The sequence below is a fragment of the Carassius auratus genome, chromosome 46 (genome assembly GCF_003368295.1).
Source record: "Carassius auratus strain Wakin chromosome 46, ASM336829v1, whole genome shotgun sequence".
In the NCBI taxonomy this organism is placed as follows: Eukaryota; Metazoa; Chordata; class Actinopteri; order Cypriniformes; family Cyprinidae; genus Carassius; species Carassius auratus.
The window spans coordinates 8,466,314-8,481,233 of record NC_039288.1 but is presented as its reverse complement, the minus strand read 5'-3'; the positions used below and the strand labels follow the sequence as shown (position 1 = coordinate 8,481,233).

The following is a 14,920-nucleotide window of genomic DNA, read 5'->3' as shown; positions in this document are numbered from 1 at the left end:
AGGACAGACATCCTGAAGTCATCACCATGGTCATCAGGATCTGTCTAGATTAAAGATCTACGACATCTTGAGGTTTGAATGTGGGGCCTTTGAATTGCTAATGCAAGTCTTTAATCAGTGCGTTTGCCATTCCCACATCTGTAAGGCACAGAAAACTGCTCTTGCTTTTTATTGCTGGCTTTAAATGACTTAATATGGTCTAAAACTTAATGTGGCACATGACTCAGCCAGGACAGAATAGTTTAGCTGATAGCACCCGGTTCACTTCATGGAAAAACATCTTGTAATGTCAGAATAGGCTCACAGAGAGGGAGCGATGTTTAGACAACAGAAAGGATTCTGAAACATACGAGTTAATTACATTCGAGGAGATGAGAGCTACTGTGATTGATGCAATCACTGGGAACATCTACATCAGAGACAAGACACAAGACCACGTTAACAGTCTTCTGACTGAGCAGGAGACATCCGGACGTCATTGGACAAATGTCATGGCAAATATTAGCCGAATCTGATATTAGTTAAAGGATCTCCTCAGTGAGACACTGAAACACTCTAAACATCCAGTCGAGAAGTATTTATAACATGGGGTTTTCCACTTAATTTCACCGCTTTTTAACACCGAAGGTCACGGACGTCACAGATACAAGATTTCCGTGAGGACAGCTGTCTAAAAGCTGGTAAGAGGGAGGAGTGAACAGCTGAGATATGAGAGGAATGCTTTTGAGAGATCGAGGGTATCTGTAAAGCAGATAAAGAGACAGAGCTGTTAAAAAGAATGAAAAATGAAACTTTATGTTCCTTAGCTAAAGTCAAACCCGTTTAAACTGGTTAGACGTACAGAGGGCTTATGGAATCTGGCATATCCGCTTTGCTACTGGAAGAGTCTGAATTTTTTTTTCGCCAGAACTTTTGTAAAAAAAAATATTTTTTACATATTTGTTAAACCTGTCATTATGTCTTGACAGTAGAATATGAGACAGATAATCTGTGAAAAAATCCCAGTGGTCCTATTGCCATTTGCAGAAACTCTGTCGCTCCCGGTAAAAAATAACCAATCACATAATCCATTTTCCAAACCATGTTTTTGGCTTGTCCTGAATCACTAAGGTACACCTATAATAAGTGTTTATATTGGGACTATTTTAGATTGCTTCGGGGGTACCGCGGCGGAGTAACCCAGGACCTTTGTGATTCTTCATAGACATAAACAGAGAGAAGTACGATGTTCTTCCGCAAGACGCAAGCAGTTCTGTTTATTAACCGCTAGAGTGTCAAAAGTTCCCTATCGCAGCTTTAAGGTTGATATGGGTAAATCCAGGAGAAAGTCGTCTTTGCTTAGTTACAAAGCAGTTATTATCAGGTCCCTGCGTTTCTGACCTCAGAGGAGAACAGAGAGTCCTCTACCTCCTTGAGACAATGGCAGCTGTTCTTGCTGGTCAGTGGTTTCCCCAAGACATAGCGACACAACATCTTGACTGCCTCTGTGCAACCCTGTCTTAACGCCTGTTTCACACATAATCCATCTGCAGTGTGTATGCAGTCCATGTGCGTTACGTATGTGGTGCTGAAGCAGCATGGATTCAATGTGTTTTAGGATGCGTTTGCAGTCCGCTACTGATCCGCGGCTGTTTAAGCCACAAAACACAACATTTGTCCATTATTTTGATATCAAATAAAAAAATAAAAAAAACCTCTTTCATCACAGTACAGTAAGAATCTTTCATAGACGCATTTAAATTCAAATATAAAAAACGTATTACTCATGCATTTGACTGCTAGGTTTTTATAATAAGTTGCTGAAACAAGCTGCAACGCATTTAAACAACATTAGCCTACTTTTCTTGTTAGGCTATCACAAACATTTAAAATTAAAACTCACCACTGACAGAAACAGTCGACTCTCGTGCCTTTTGCATTTAAATCTTTATTACACGCAATCCAACGGGTCTTAAATAACTTTGTTTTTCTGCCTCTATAAAAGTGCATGTATAATGTTGCTCTTTTTCTTGTTTTAAATCTAGCCAAAACCCATGTGTTGCGTGTGAAACACAGTAGGCTTTAATTAGTATACATTTATTGTGAAATGGCTGCATTTCGCTGTCACTTTAATTCAGCGCCTGCAGCACAGCAAAAATAGACTCTGTACGTTAACAATCGCAGCACTGCTGCAGACGCACCGCTCCTGGAACGCGCTGACGGACCGCAACTGTGTGCAGTACGAACGGTGGAATCCGTTAACATGGGTGCGTAAAAAAATACGCAACGCATACACACTGCAGACAGATTATGTGTGAAACAGGCGTAATAGACAATGGTGTGGATCAAATGTCAAAGTCATTCAAGGTTCTGTCTCACAATAGTGCAAAACTGTAATAAAATAACACAATAAAGAGAGTCTTTGAAGACATCCTGACCCTTGCATTGTGTGAGCAGGGAAACACCTCTCTTGCTGACCCAGTTTTTAGAGCAAGGAAGGAAATTTCAGCCAGGCCCAGTTCCATTCCCTCACATAGATGACTGCCAACAAAGCAGGAAGTATACAGGAAACACAGGCGCTCAAAACACACTGAGGAGGAGGAAGAAGACGAAGGAAGAACATTGAGAGTGTAGATTCAATTCTCAACAGTTGTTCACAGATGTTTTTTGTGGTTTTGTTTTGGTTTTTGCCATTGGTTTTATAACCCATTTTATTGCATTGCATATTTGCATACGTTAATTTAGCAAGGATTCATTTATTAAAACAAAAGTGACAGTAAAAATTGTAAGAAAGGATTTCTTTTCTTTTTTAATGCTGCTTTCATCAGTTCTGAACATAATCCACAAAAATATTCAGCATCACAGCTGTTTCGAACATTAATTATAATAATAAACAAAACAAAATTCTAGAGCAGCAAATCAGCATTTATTTCTGAAGAAACATGATACTGAAGACTTTTTGATTCTAAAATATATTGAAATAGAAATCTTATAATAATATTTCACAATACAACAGTTTTTACTGTATTTCTGATTAAGTAAATGTCACTTGGGTGAGAATAAGACCTATTTTAAAACATTTGACGAGTTTTACCGACCCCAAACTGAATGATAGTGTATAATGAAGGAGAAACCTGGGCTAATTGCACATCTAGGTTTAAGTTTTTAAAAGGAAAAAGGTTTTAGCCTTAAACTGCTGCATAGACTTGATCTCTGTTATAAGATGCTGTTTTGTCACCATCACCCTTTTTAATGCCTAATATGGAGGAAAGAGAAGAAGAGACAGAGTCCAAGACCATATGTGACCCTGGACCACAAAACCAGTCCTAAGTCACTGGGGTATACAGTATTTGTAGCAATAGCCAAAGATATATTGTATGGGTCAAAATGATCGATTTTATTTTATGCCAAAAATCATTAGGATTTAATTAAGTAAAGATCATGTTCCATGACGATATTTTGTACATTTCCTACCATAAATATATCAAAACAACAAAATTTTTGTTGAGTAATATACATTGCTAAGAATTCACTCGGACACAAGGCGATTTTCTCAGGGTTTTTTTTTTTTTTTTTTTTTTTTTTTTTTTTTTGCACCATCAGGTTCCAAATTTTCAAATAGTTGTATCTTGGCCAAATATTATTTTGAAAAATTTACACTTAAGCTGGTTTTGTGGTCCAGGGTCACATATTTTCTATGACTCAAATGAGCTACTCCTTGCTGAATCCCTTTGCTCCTGAAAATCTGAATTTGGACTTAAGATGGACCTGAGTCTGGTCTTGTCAGGACTCAAGTTTTACAACACTGACTGCTGCTACTATTGATTAAAACAAACAAAAAGGAAAAATTAATTCCTAAGATTTACAATCGGATAAATTGGCTTTTTTTAAAATATTAAATACCTTTTAAGCATTCAGTGAATTTGCCTCATTTAATGTTATTTAGCTAACATTAACTTTAATTTACCCACTGAGTCACTGGCAGGAATGCTGAGTTTTAGCTAGTATGGCAGTTCAGCCTGTTTGGTTTTCTCTTGACTGGGATCATGAGTGTGTCAGTCAGGCTGTTCAACTGGAATCTTATTTTGCCACAAGGCCTGCAAGAAGAACCAGTTCATCATGGGAAGGTTTCCTTATTTGCCGTCAAGTGTTTTCTCTCTCTCTCTCTCTCTCTCTCTCTCTCTCTCTCTCTCTCTCTCTCTCTCTCTCTCTCTCTCAAACAGTACTGAACAAGATATGTCACCTTCATTTTTTGTGTTCTTAAGACTTGACAAGTAGTCCATAAGCTTCTCATAAAGGAAAATGTAGTGATAAAATAATGTTTAGCTTTATTGATCCAATAAGCAGCCTTAAACCGTTTTCAATTTTTCCCCCTTTTAACATTGAATCATGTTATGCTTGAGTACATTCATAAGAACAGGAAACGATGCATAAATAATTGTGAAGTATAATATGTTTAAATATGTAAATGATAATCACTAAACTAGGGTTGTTGTGTTTCAACTGGTAGAAACCACTAAGTCAGTTTTTTTCCCTTTTGCAGGTAATAGCAAGAGTGTTAGTTGGCTGCTGGGACGAGATGGAGACGTGCAGGTCATTGTCATTGGAGAGATGGATGAGCTCAAATCCTCCAAGATCATCTGTTCAGGGTTTGGAGAGAGAAAAACTGCCAGCGTCCTCAACAATTCACGGTACGGACAAAACTTTAAAGACTAACAAATGCATCAGGATATAAAGGTATAGCATTAATTTATATTTAATTCTATAAACCAGCCTATAGTATGAGTTTCAGCCCCCAGTTTGTTTGGTTGATAGCATCTGAAAAATATCATTAAAATTGTGCATTAAAATTGCTTTTGATTTTTAAAAGGGGTTTTATTAATGTATAGATATTATTTAAACTACTGTTCAGAAGTTAGGGGTTAATAAGGTATTTGATGTCTTTTTGTGCTCACCAAGGCTAAGTTTATTTATAAAAAGTACAGTAACACTAATCAGTAAAATAGATAAACTTCATCTACTTGAATATATTTTAAAATGTAATTCATTTCTGTCATAGCAAACCTGAATTTTCAGTCTTCATTGTTGATATGGAAAGCATTACATATCAATGTATGTACTTATGGAAACTGTTACCTTTTTTCAGGTTACTTTAAATAGAAAGTAGAAAAATAACAGTGTTAATTTGTCACTTTTGATCAATTTCATGCATCCCTCCTATATTTATATATATATGTGTGTGTTTTTTTTTTTTTTTACTGACCCCAAACTTTTTAATGGTAATTTAAATAAATGTAGTTTAACCATTTTATGTTTTCATATTTAACAAGTAAACTTAAAATGAATATCTAATGAAATTCTGTGTTCTAATGAAAACGTGTTTGACTGTGAAGGGCGTAGACTTGTTAGTTGTGTTTCACACGTCTTGTCATGTATTTCAGCAACCATCCCAGCACTTTGAAGAGCAACTTGAAAAACCGATCAGGGCGAGAAAACCTTCCTCCCAAAGCACCGTCAGGAGTTCAGCTGAACTTGAAGGTAGGTGTGTTGCTCACGTGCGTGTTTGTTTACTTCCACGTCTGCTCAACTCTTAAACTGGTGCCGCTGTGTATTCATGCAGCTGTGTGTGCGAGTGTGTGTAGGTGACCTCCCTGTTGCCCGCCATCAATCCCGGACACAGCCGAGGGGCAGCGAGACGGACTTTCTCCACAGGGAGAGCCATCGTTCAACAGCCAAATAAATCAAAACCTCAGTCTCTGCCTCTTTTTGCGCCCTCCTTTCCTCCTTTTTTCATTCCCTTCTCCTCCATGATTTCTTTTTATCCTTTCTACAAAAAAAAGCCCTCCTACACCAACCCTCCTCTCTATTTCTCAGGCACAACAACTCTTTCATTCCTCAGCTCTGTATGGCTCCATCTCTCTGCACATTTAATCAATATGTCTGTCTGTCTGTCTATCTGTGTGTGGACAGTTGGCGTCCGTGCGATTTTAAACTGACAGACAGCCTAAATTATACAGTAACACCATGTCCTTTACAGGAATGATGCGACAACTTTCCAACCATGTGAAAAGCAATTTGAAGCAGTGTGAGATGCTGAAAACGGATTTGACTAGATATCTAAAGCACCTTTATGAAAAGCAGGATTTCAAACCAGTGAGATTTCGGAGTGGGCAGGGCCACCCCTCACAATACAGTAGAAATGGGTGGATGTGATCAACAGAATTTCTTGTAGGTTTGGACACAGGTTGTGAAAGTGCATTGATGTCATCTTTAATTTCATGTATTATTGAATTGTATCTCAGTCAAGATCTCAGACACGAAGTGTGTGTTTCAAAATGGTCTATGCGAGGTTTTCCCTTAATATGTGGAAATCTCACCACCTTTCCTGTTATACTGAGGTTGGGGGGGGGGGTCACTAGGGTTTCCATGGCAACACCAGCAGCGAGCACTCCTGGGAGGAGATGTGCTGGCCAGTATCACCACACTGTGATCCTCTACTTGCTAAACACAAACATCTGTCCCTGTACAGCGGCACATGTGGCTCATAGTGGCCAATTAGTGGAGAGCCACACAAGAGTCAGAAAAAAATGCCCAGATTTTTCACTGATCATGAAGCAGCTGATTATTATATATGATAATGTGATTATTGTATCAGCTTTTGTTATGGTGGTGATTAAATGATGTACAGAAGTGTGGAAGAGTTTTGCTAAGTCTTTTTGTTTTTTTACAGGGCAACAGTGACAAAGAGGTTAGGACTCTGGCGTCTCCACAGGTGTGTTCCGGTATTGCGCTAGATATGATATAAAATTAAGTGAGATGTTTTGTCACAACAGGATACTTTATATATATATATATACTTTATATATCTTATAAATGCATTCTCTTAATATCCCACAGATACCTGAAAATGAAGAAAAACCATCAGCACCTTCAGAAAATGTAAGTTTTTCCAAAGACATACCTTTCTTCATTTATATATATATATATATATATATATATATATATATATATATATATATATATATATATATATATATATATATATATATATATATAATGAAATGACATTGGACATTGTTGAAAATCAGGCATTTCAATAACTGACTAATAACCTTTTCATTGCCATTAAAGTGTAAATACTGATGAGGAGGAGCCTGATAAAAATGCTAATTTAAAAGAAAAAATCTTAGACTGCCTTAAAGACATTTGTATCTGAATACATTTTATATATTTCGAAATGTAAAAATATATTTTCATCACTTTACAATATTTATTAGGTTTCTTTTCAGTTTCACATAATATAATGCACATATTTATTACATTATAATACACAAAAATGCATGTTTTCTCACATTACCATGAATCTATTTTTCCTCTTGGATTGAAGCAGGTTATAAAAGTTTTTGGTGCAGGATACTATTCCAAGTCATTTTTCATAATCGCAGGCCGTTTGGACTGATGCGATATGCTATATGACCACAGAGATCTCATTTACACCAGAGGCCCCTGGAAAGTCCCGCCATCTAACAGCCTCTGTTCATTGATACTGCTGGCGTTTAACACAGAGCAGATCAGCATGTGAGGAATTCTCTGCATGCATGCATTCTGTCCGTCTGCCTTTTCATTTTTTTTTCTTGAAATAGTGTCTTAAATAAGAAATATTTATTCTGCACGCATGCACTAATATTAAGAAATTATAAACATACTAATTTAATTAATTATAGATTATTTATTATATTTTCTATGAATAATACTTTAATTTGTGATGCTAAAAATGAATAATAAAAAACTGATAATGTAAATAAAATTGGGTCAGCATCTATATGACTCAGTCTCATCTACACTGACACCAACACGTTCTAATTTTGCGTGCGTCATCCGCGTGCAGTGTAAACATGGTGTCGGTGCAAAGGAATGTCCTCCCCAGAATGTCGGTGGTCTCTTCTGTCTCTCTGCTCCGGATGAGTGGGGTCAGAGGTCAGAGCAGCTGTCCTTGTGCTCTCATCTTGAGATCCTTTTACCCTCAGCTGTCTCTCTCTGCCGCGACCCCACAACAGCTGAACACAACATACACTTTATTAAACATGACACACTTTAAACAGAGTGTTAGACGAGTGTGCGAGCATGAATCTAAAACTAGTTCTTCCCAAGTTCGTCTGCTTTTCAGCAAATCAGAAGATGTCATGCTGTTCATTCACAGGCTGATACATTAAGTGTCACTTCCATTTTCCATATCATTCCCGCACCCAGAAGAGTAAAACTCATGATGTGTGTGTATATATAAGCCTAACTGATTGAGATTTATGAAATGTATATTAGATATGTAACTCGTTTTATATGCTGAAGGAGAGTATGGTGCGTTGCTCTCAGTGTGAGGCCTGTGTGTGCTCTACAGGAGGACCTGAGAGAGCCCAGGGGCTGATTTCGGTCCCTGGGTTCTTCAAGAGCAGATGGTTGATAAAGTTGATCAGGGAATTAAAGCGTGCGAGACTGCGCGCCTGTCAGTCACAGATAGATGGGATTGTGGGATTGTCCCATGGGGTTTGGGCAGGGACCTCTCTTTCCCTATTTTTTAAATTTCTCTCTCTTTCACCACAGTTTTAACCCTAAATTTCCACAAGCCCCTGGGCAGGGCAAGTCCTTGTACATCACACATTTCTCTTCCATCTTGTGTGTGTGTGTGTGTGTGTGTGTGTGGAAACACTAAACACGGTCTGTGCTTCTTACAGTCCAGGCATGCAATATCTGCTATCTTTGGCAGCTCCAGAGGTTTTTAATTAGATTTATATTCGATGTTTGTCTATTTAAGGGAGTTTAGTTGTAGACTTAATTCTTATGCTATGTTTTGTTGTTCAGCTATATCATTTTTATTTATTTATTTTAAATAAGCTGTTAATAAGACTACTATTTATTTTAGGTCATTTGTAGGCTACTGTATTTTATTTTAGGCTATTTAATTTTTAGGCTCTTTTTTTTATTTAGGCTTCTATGTAAAAAAAAATCATTGACTTTTATTTTGTAGTTTAGGCTGTTTCATTTTAGGTTATTTTTAGGATATACTTGTTTTGTTTTAGGCTCTTTTATATTGTAATTTGGGTTTTTTATTTGGCTACTTTAGTTCATTTTAGGCTGTTTTATTTAGTTAATTTACTATATGAAATGAACCGTCTGGAGCCATCTTGACATTATTTTAAGGGACTAACACAGTGTTTGAGTTTTACCAAATAACAATTGTTTGGTGTCGTCTTAAATGTAAGTTTACAGGGGCAAATGTTGTTTTTCAGAGCTTCATCTTTCATGGCCTACGAGATCTTAAAATCTCTCTGGATTACTTTATATATTCCTCCTAAAATTCCTTAGGACAAATACGAGACAGATGAGATGCTTGTTGACTTGATGTGACCTGGCCATTTGATCTGGGATGAATTTAGTTGATAGTCAAATCTCTGCTCAGATGTTGAGACATTGCTGAGATCTTCTTAAACGTTAGAGGAGACGTGTGAAATAGCTGTGGTCTGTTTCTCAGGAGACAAATCTGAGAAACGTGAGACTTTAGCTGAAGTTCCCATTTGCTCTATATTTAATCTTGTATAGTCTATGAGAAATAATGAAGACATTTAAACGATATTTCATCTTTGGGTTTTTTCTCCATTTCCCCTATCGGATGTTTTAGGACAGTAACAGTGCTCGGTTTAGACCTGTAGCTGGACACTCAGTCCAACTTGTACTTCTTTTATAAATATTTTTTTATTATTACTATGGCAGGTATCCCATCAGCCTCAGGAGGCCAAAGAGAAGGCTGAGTCAGGACACTCAGAGGATGACTCAGCAGTCTTGTCCTCAATTTGCTATCGGGCCCACTCGAGATCTTGCCTCCTGACACCCTCGGCTCTCAGCAGACCTGGCTACATGGACATGGAGGACAGAACGACCAATCAGCTACCTGACACCTCCAGACTCCACCCCCAAGACACCCCCAAACCACAGATCAGCAGAGGTGAGAGTCTGGTGTTTATGTAGCTTTCAACTCTCCTGTGTGTGTGTGTGTGTGTGTGTGTGTGTGTGTGTGTGTGTTAATCAGGGAATTAATTGTCCCTGATTGTAAAGATTTTCATACTAGGTCACATTTTCGTGTTCAAAATATTATTTCTTTTTTTTCATTTCCTATTTTGGGGTTAAATATGAGTTGCATGTTTCTTGTCAGCCTTCACGAGATCACCCATTTGCAAATAAAACTAAAATATAGAATAAAAGAAAGATTCTCTTAAAAAAGACGTTACTGGAGGTTTTGAGATCTTGCAGTTCTTTTTGCAACAACAGGAATAACAAGGCTGAAAAGTAGAAACAAATGTCACTGAAATATAATGGCTTCTCATTTGTTTGAAATCTCTTTGGTTTCCGCTAACAAAGGATATCTCGATCATCTCCTGGGTGGGTTTTAATGAACATTTGTTCTAAACACTATCCTGGTGGTGTGAATCAGCTCGACAGATGTTATGACTCACTCAAAAAGCTCATATTACGCCATCCAGTGTGTTTTATTAGGAATTACACTTCTGCAGTTTAAATCGCCCCCTGCTGGACATATACATGAAATGCAGCCTATAAACTCCCTCAAAGCCCTAATGTACCTAGGCCAGGTAAGGTTAAACGAGCACTTTTTGATCTAGAATATAATTTATGGACATCCAGGCTACATATGTTTATAGTTTTCTGCTTGTAAAAATATAAATCTCTTGAAATTGCACTTGGATGACTACATGGGAATGTGTAATTTGTGTGAGTGGTTAACTTTGTAGTGGGATCAAGAGCATGTAAGTCACGGTAATAGTGTGTATGTTCATCCTGGCATGTGCGTGAAAGCAACAGTTTTCCACAGCTGCTTGCTTCATCTCTGCATGTGTGTGTGTGTGTGTGTGTGTTTTCTGTCCCTTCCCTTCACCTTCAGAGGGAAGGACACACATTCCAGTGCTGCTTCCCGACTCTGGCCCTGGGCGACGCTCGGCCGGAGCTGATAAGTGACAGGGCCCCCAGCCTCCGCTCCGCTCAACCCCCCTCCCCACCAACCCCTGGCAGCCGTGACCACCCCCACCCCCCACCCGTGGCCTGGCTCAGCGCACAGACGTGCCGCTCCGGAATTCTGCCCTCTGCCCCACTTCTAAGAGGTGGGGGCATTTAAAGAGATAGCGTGCTTTTTAGCGGCACAAGCTGTCAGTGCGGCTCATCTGCTCTGTCTGCATATGGTGACTGTGAAATTGGAAACATCCCATCGAATGCGTCCTTGCTTTCACAGACACGCTCAGAAGTTACTGACAGGCCAAACAGAGAATGGTTCTGCCGTTTGGTTCGTTGCGATCAGGTGCTCACAAGCTTTGTCACAAGTGATTGCACGGTAAGGCTGGCGGGGGCAGGTTTGGCCTGACCAGGACTGAGTTTGGTTTCAGCTTTTTTTTTCTTTTTTTTTTTTTATGTGACAGTTCTGTGAAAGCGTCTAAGGTTCAGGGAGGTTATGGGAGGATGGAAAACATCAAACGGGCGGTGAACGATGAGGGAGAGAGGCGTAGTCGTTACAGTAGTGTCAGCTAACAGCGTGTGGTTGTGCGAACAGAGTCACGGACAGGCACGCACACACACACACACACACACACACGTGTTTGTAGGACACCGAATGGACTACTAGTGGGGTGTGGAAAATGCGGTGGAACAAACAGCTTTAGATCACGAGTGTGACTCTGTGAATGTGTGTGTGTTAGAGCGCCGCGCACGCATGTGTGTCCGCCTCAGTTGCTGGAGCCTATCCAGGGTTTCCGTGGCGACCACACAACACAGTGAGACAATCAGTGGCAGGCCCACGCAGTGCGGCGAGAGGACATTAACACAGGAACCACGGGTCAGGGGCCACGGGGAGGGGGGCGGAGAAGATAGGGCAGACTTGAGAAGCAAGTGAATATCATGGAATGCATCAAACACATCTGGGTCATTACCAACCACCCCCCCCCCACACCAAAAAAAAAAGAAAGGAAAAAGAAATTATATTTTTTGTTTGAGGTTTTAGTTTTATAATTTAAAATAATATAGAATATTATTAAAAGTGAAAAAATATCATTTAAAATACATAAATTATTTCTATATTATATTTGTATTATTATTTAGATCATATATTCATTTATTATATTAGTTTTTTTATGGGCCGTTAATATTTTGTTTGCAGATATTTTTTGTTGTTGTTGTTGTTATTATTATTATAAAAATTATTATTAGTAGTACTATTATTATTGAATACCTCAAATATGCATATACATTTTTGAACGTATATTATTTTAACAAATCATCATAATGTCCTAAAAATCTTGAAATTAATAAATAAAAAGAAATAAAATATAAAAATATAAATAAACAATAAAAAAATTATATAATAATAATAATAATAATAATAATGCTAAATCTTTGAAGTCATTTTCAAAAAGTAATATAATATAATAATACTACATATAAACAATTATAATCAATCAAATTTTTTTTTTTTTTTTTGCTTATTCTTTTTGTCAAATGCTTGTTGTTTTCATGAGATTTAATAGGTTTCGGTAATAGGTTTCCACTGAGGCAGCCACATGTGGGTTCGTGTCTTTGACCAGGGTGCGTGAGGGTGTGTTTTGAGGAGAAAGAGTTTGCGAGGGGGTAAAATGTGTGCCCTAGTTTGTGTGTGTAAAGGAGAAGGGGTATATGTGTTTGCGAGAGCGAGCGAAAGAGAGCGAACGCACTCACACATCTGTGTCCCCTGGGGACGTGGCTAAAAATAAGCAGCTCCTCAAGCCTTCTGGTGTCTGAGCAGCGTCTGTCTGCTCTCCGCCGCCATCCCTGCGGCCCTCCTCTCCTCATCTTCCATCCCTCCATCTCTCAATTACACACACACGCACACAGTATAACCGCACACTTGCACACACTCCTATGCACCCATAACCGTGTGCATAAACACACACACACACCAACTACACCCAGCTGCGTCCCTGCTCTACTTCCTGCGCCGACGACCTCCGGTCTGGCAGTCTGCAGCCCGCAGCCCAGAAAAAAAAGAGTCAGAGACACTGAAAAGGGATGGGGGGGAGGAAAGAAGAGCTTGCGAAGAGAAAAAGTGAACAATTGATTAAGGGGAAAAGAAGAGAAGTGTGGTGTGGGAGAGGACAAGTGTGAGAATGTTTTGAAGTTGTCACCTTTAAAAAAAGACCTTGAATGTCCTAAATCCATGTCTCATCACTCTCTCTCCATTTGCAGTTGATTTCCGAGTGCTTGCTGCCTCTAAACGGGCGTTTTCCGTGGATGTGGAGTCTGAGGTAGTTGAGGAGAGCTGTTTGGGACGGGGACGGGTTGCTCAGCTCATGAAAACCTTCAGTGTGGCCAGTGAGTCACCACACTCCCAAGCACCGCCCCATGGCAACAAACCTCCAATCCCGGTAAAGCCTACTCACTTGAGGCTCCGCCCCTCACCCTCTCTCAGGTAATCAACAAGGGACCTGCAGTCAAGACACCTGGCCAGGGGTGGTCTTCGGTGGCTACATTTGAAGGGTGGGGGTGCTTAGCCTCTCTCAGGAACTTGAATGTTTAGTTACCAAAGCGATGTTAAGTAATTCTTTTATTGCAATATGGTTTTCTTTGTTTCTACTTTTTACATGGGATGGACAGTTTGTAGAACTTTTCAGCAGGAATAAAACCTCGGTCATATTGCGACACTGCTCAAACATTCGGCAGCACTGTTCACCTTGCTGTATCATTAAACTGCAGAAAGATGCATGTTTACAAATGTATTTCGGTTTTAAAGGGTCACATGAAATCTTGATCACCAGTATAAGATTGAGTAAACTCCTAACAGAACCAGTGTCTCTTTAATACATTTTGCTTCCTTACATCATGAAGGCTGGAGTTTTAATGATCAAATTATATGTTGTTGTTTTTTTGTTGCAATATCTAGAGGACAGGGCGGACATTATAATGAACATATTATTACTGTAAATTACCATTTCTTTATAGCAGTTAAGATGTACAGTAAGTTGCTGGATTAAATTGAACAAACATTTTACACCGTATTTACTCAATTCACTGACAAAGTTACATTTTGAACTGATACTACGCAGAATGACCAGCTGTGCCTCTATGAGTACTTCACGTTGCTGGTTTTCTTCTAGCCATACCTTCACTCGTTTATGGTCTTATTATAATATAATGTAAAATTTTGGGCAATCAGGTCAGTAGGGCAGCAGCAACTTTTATGTATTTTGTTTTCTCACAGGCTCACGTTTGCTTGCACTTCATTCTATTTTTTACGTGTTGTGATCTTGAAGAGTTTATATAATAACTCTAAGGCTTGAATGTCCTGTCCACACATTCAGGATAAGTGTGGGATATTTCCTCTGTAATAAAATAATCAAACCTCCTTCAGCTTCTGGTTGCAATTTTCGTCTCCGATGCCTGACAGGCTTCAGGCTTTATGTTCACCATGTGCTAATGACAAGCATTTACTGGAGTCATCTAAGGTCAAGACATGTTGCCAAGAACATTTCATATCTTCTTCACCGCACATCTAATCCGAATATATAATGGTTTTTGTGCATTAAATTACTGTGAATCATGTGTGTAAGAGCTGGCAGGGCTTACAGGTTGTATAGATTGTAAATATTGTACACATCAAAAGCCTTTTAGCTGCATTTGGTAGTCTGGCTATAGAGCTAGCTCTTCTCTTGGATGCCCCCTGCTTGCTGATCACAATAAAACAGTTATAGAAATAAGTGAGGGAATTAAGCAAGAATTCTTAGTTTATAATTAATAAATTGTAAGAGGGTCATTAAAACACATAACACTGCGGTCCTTGAAAACACTGAGACTTAAGTAGGACTTCTGCTTACTACTTAAGCTTTCATTCACTCTTATGATTATGTTCATACTGGTA

The 14,920-nt window shown here is 38.8% G+C and overlaps 1 protein-coding gene across 3 annotated transcripts in view; it reads left to right on the top strand.

Moving 5' to 3' along the window:
• LOC113064070 (SH2 domain-containing protein 4A-like) overlaps positions 1-14,407 on the top strand; it is a 28,533-nt gene extending 14,126 nt beyond the window's left edge. For all 3 annotated transcript variants that reach the window (XM_026234609.1, XM_026234608.1, XM_026234607.1), the window contains exons 3-8: positions 4,523-4,670; positions 5,421-5,517; positions 6,710-6,751; positions 6,877-6,918; positions 9,745-9,976; positions 13,252-14,407. In XM_026234609.1, the coding sequence (XP_026090394.1) occupies positions 4,523-4,670; positions 5,421-5,517; positions 6,710-6,751; positions 6,877-6,918; positions 9,745-9,976; positions 13,252-13,478 (788 nt within the window). In that variant the 3' untranslated portion in view covers positions 13,479-14,407. The remainder of the gene's footprint in view (positions 1-4,522; positions 4,671-5,420; positions 5,518-6,709; positions 6,752-6,876; positions 6,919-9,744; positions 9,977-13,251) is intronic.
• Positions 14,408-14,920: the final 513 nt, after the last annotated feature.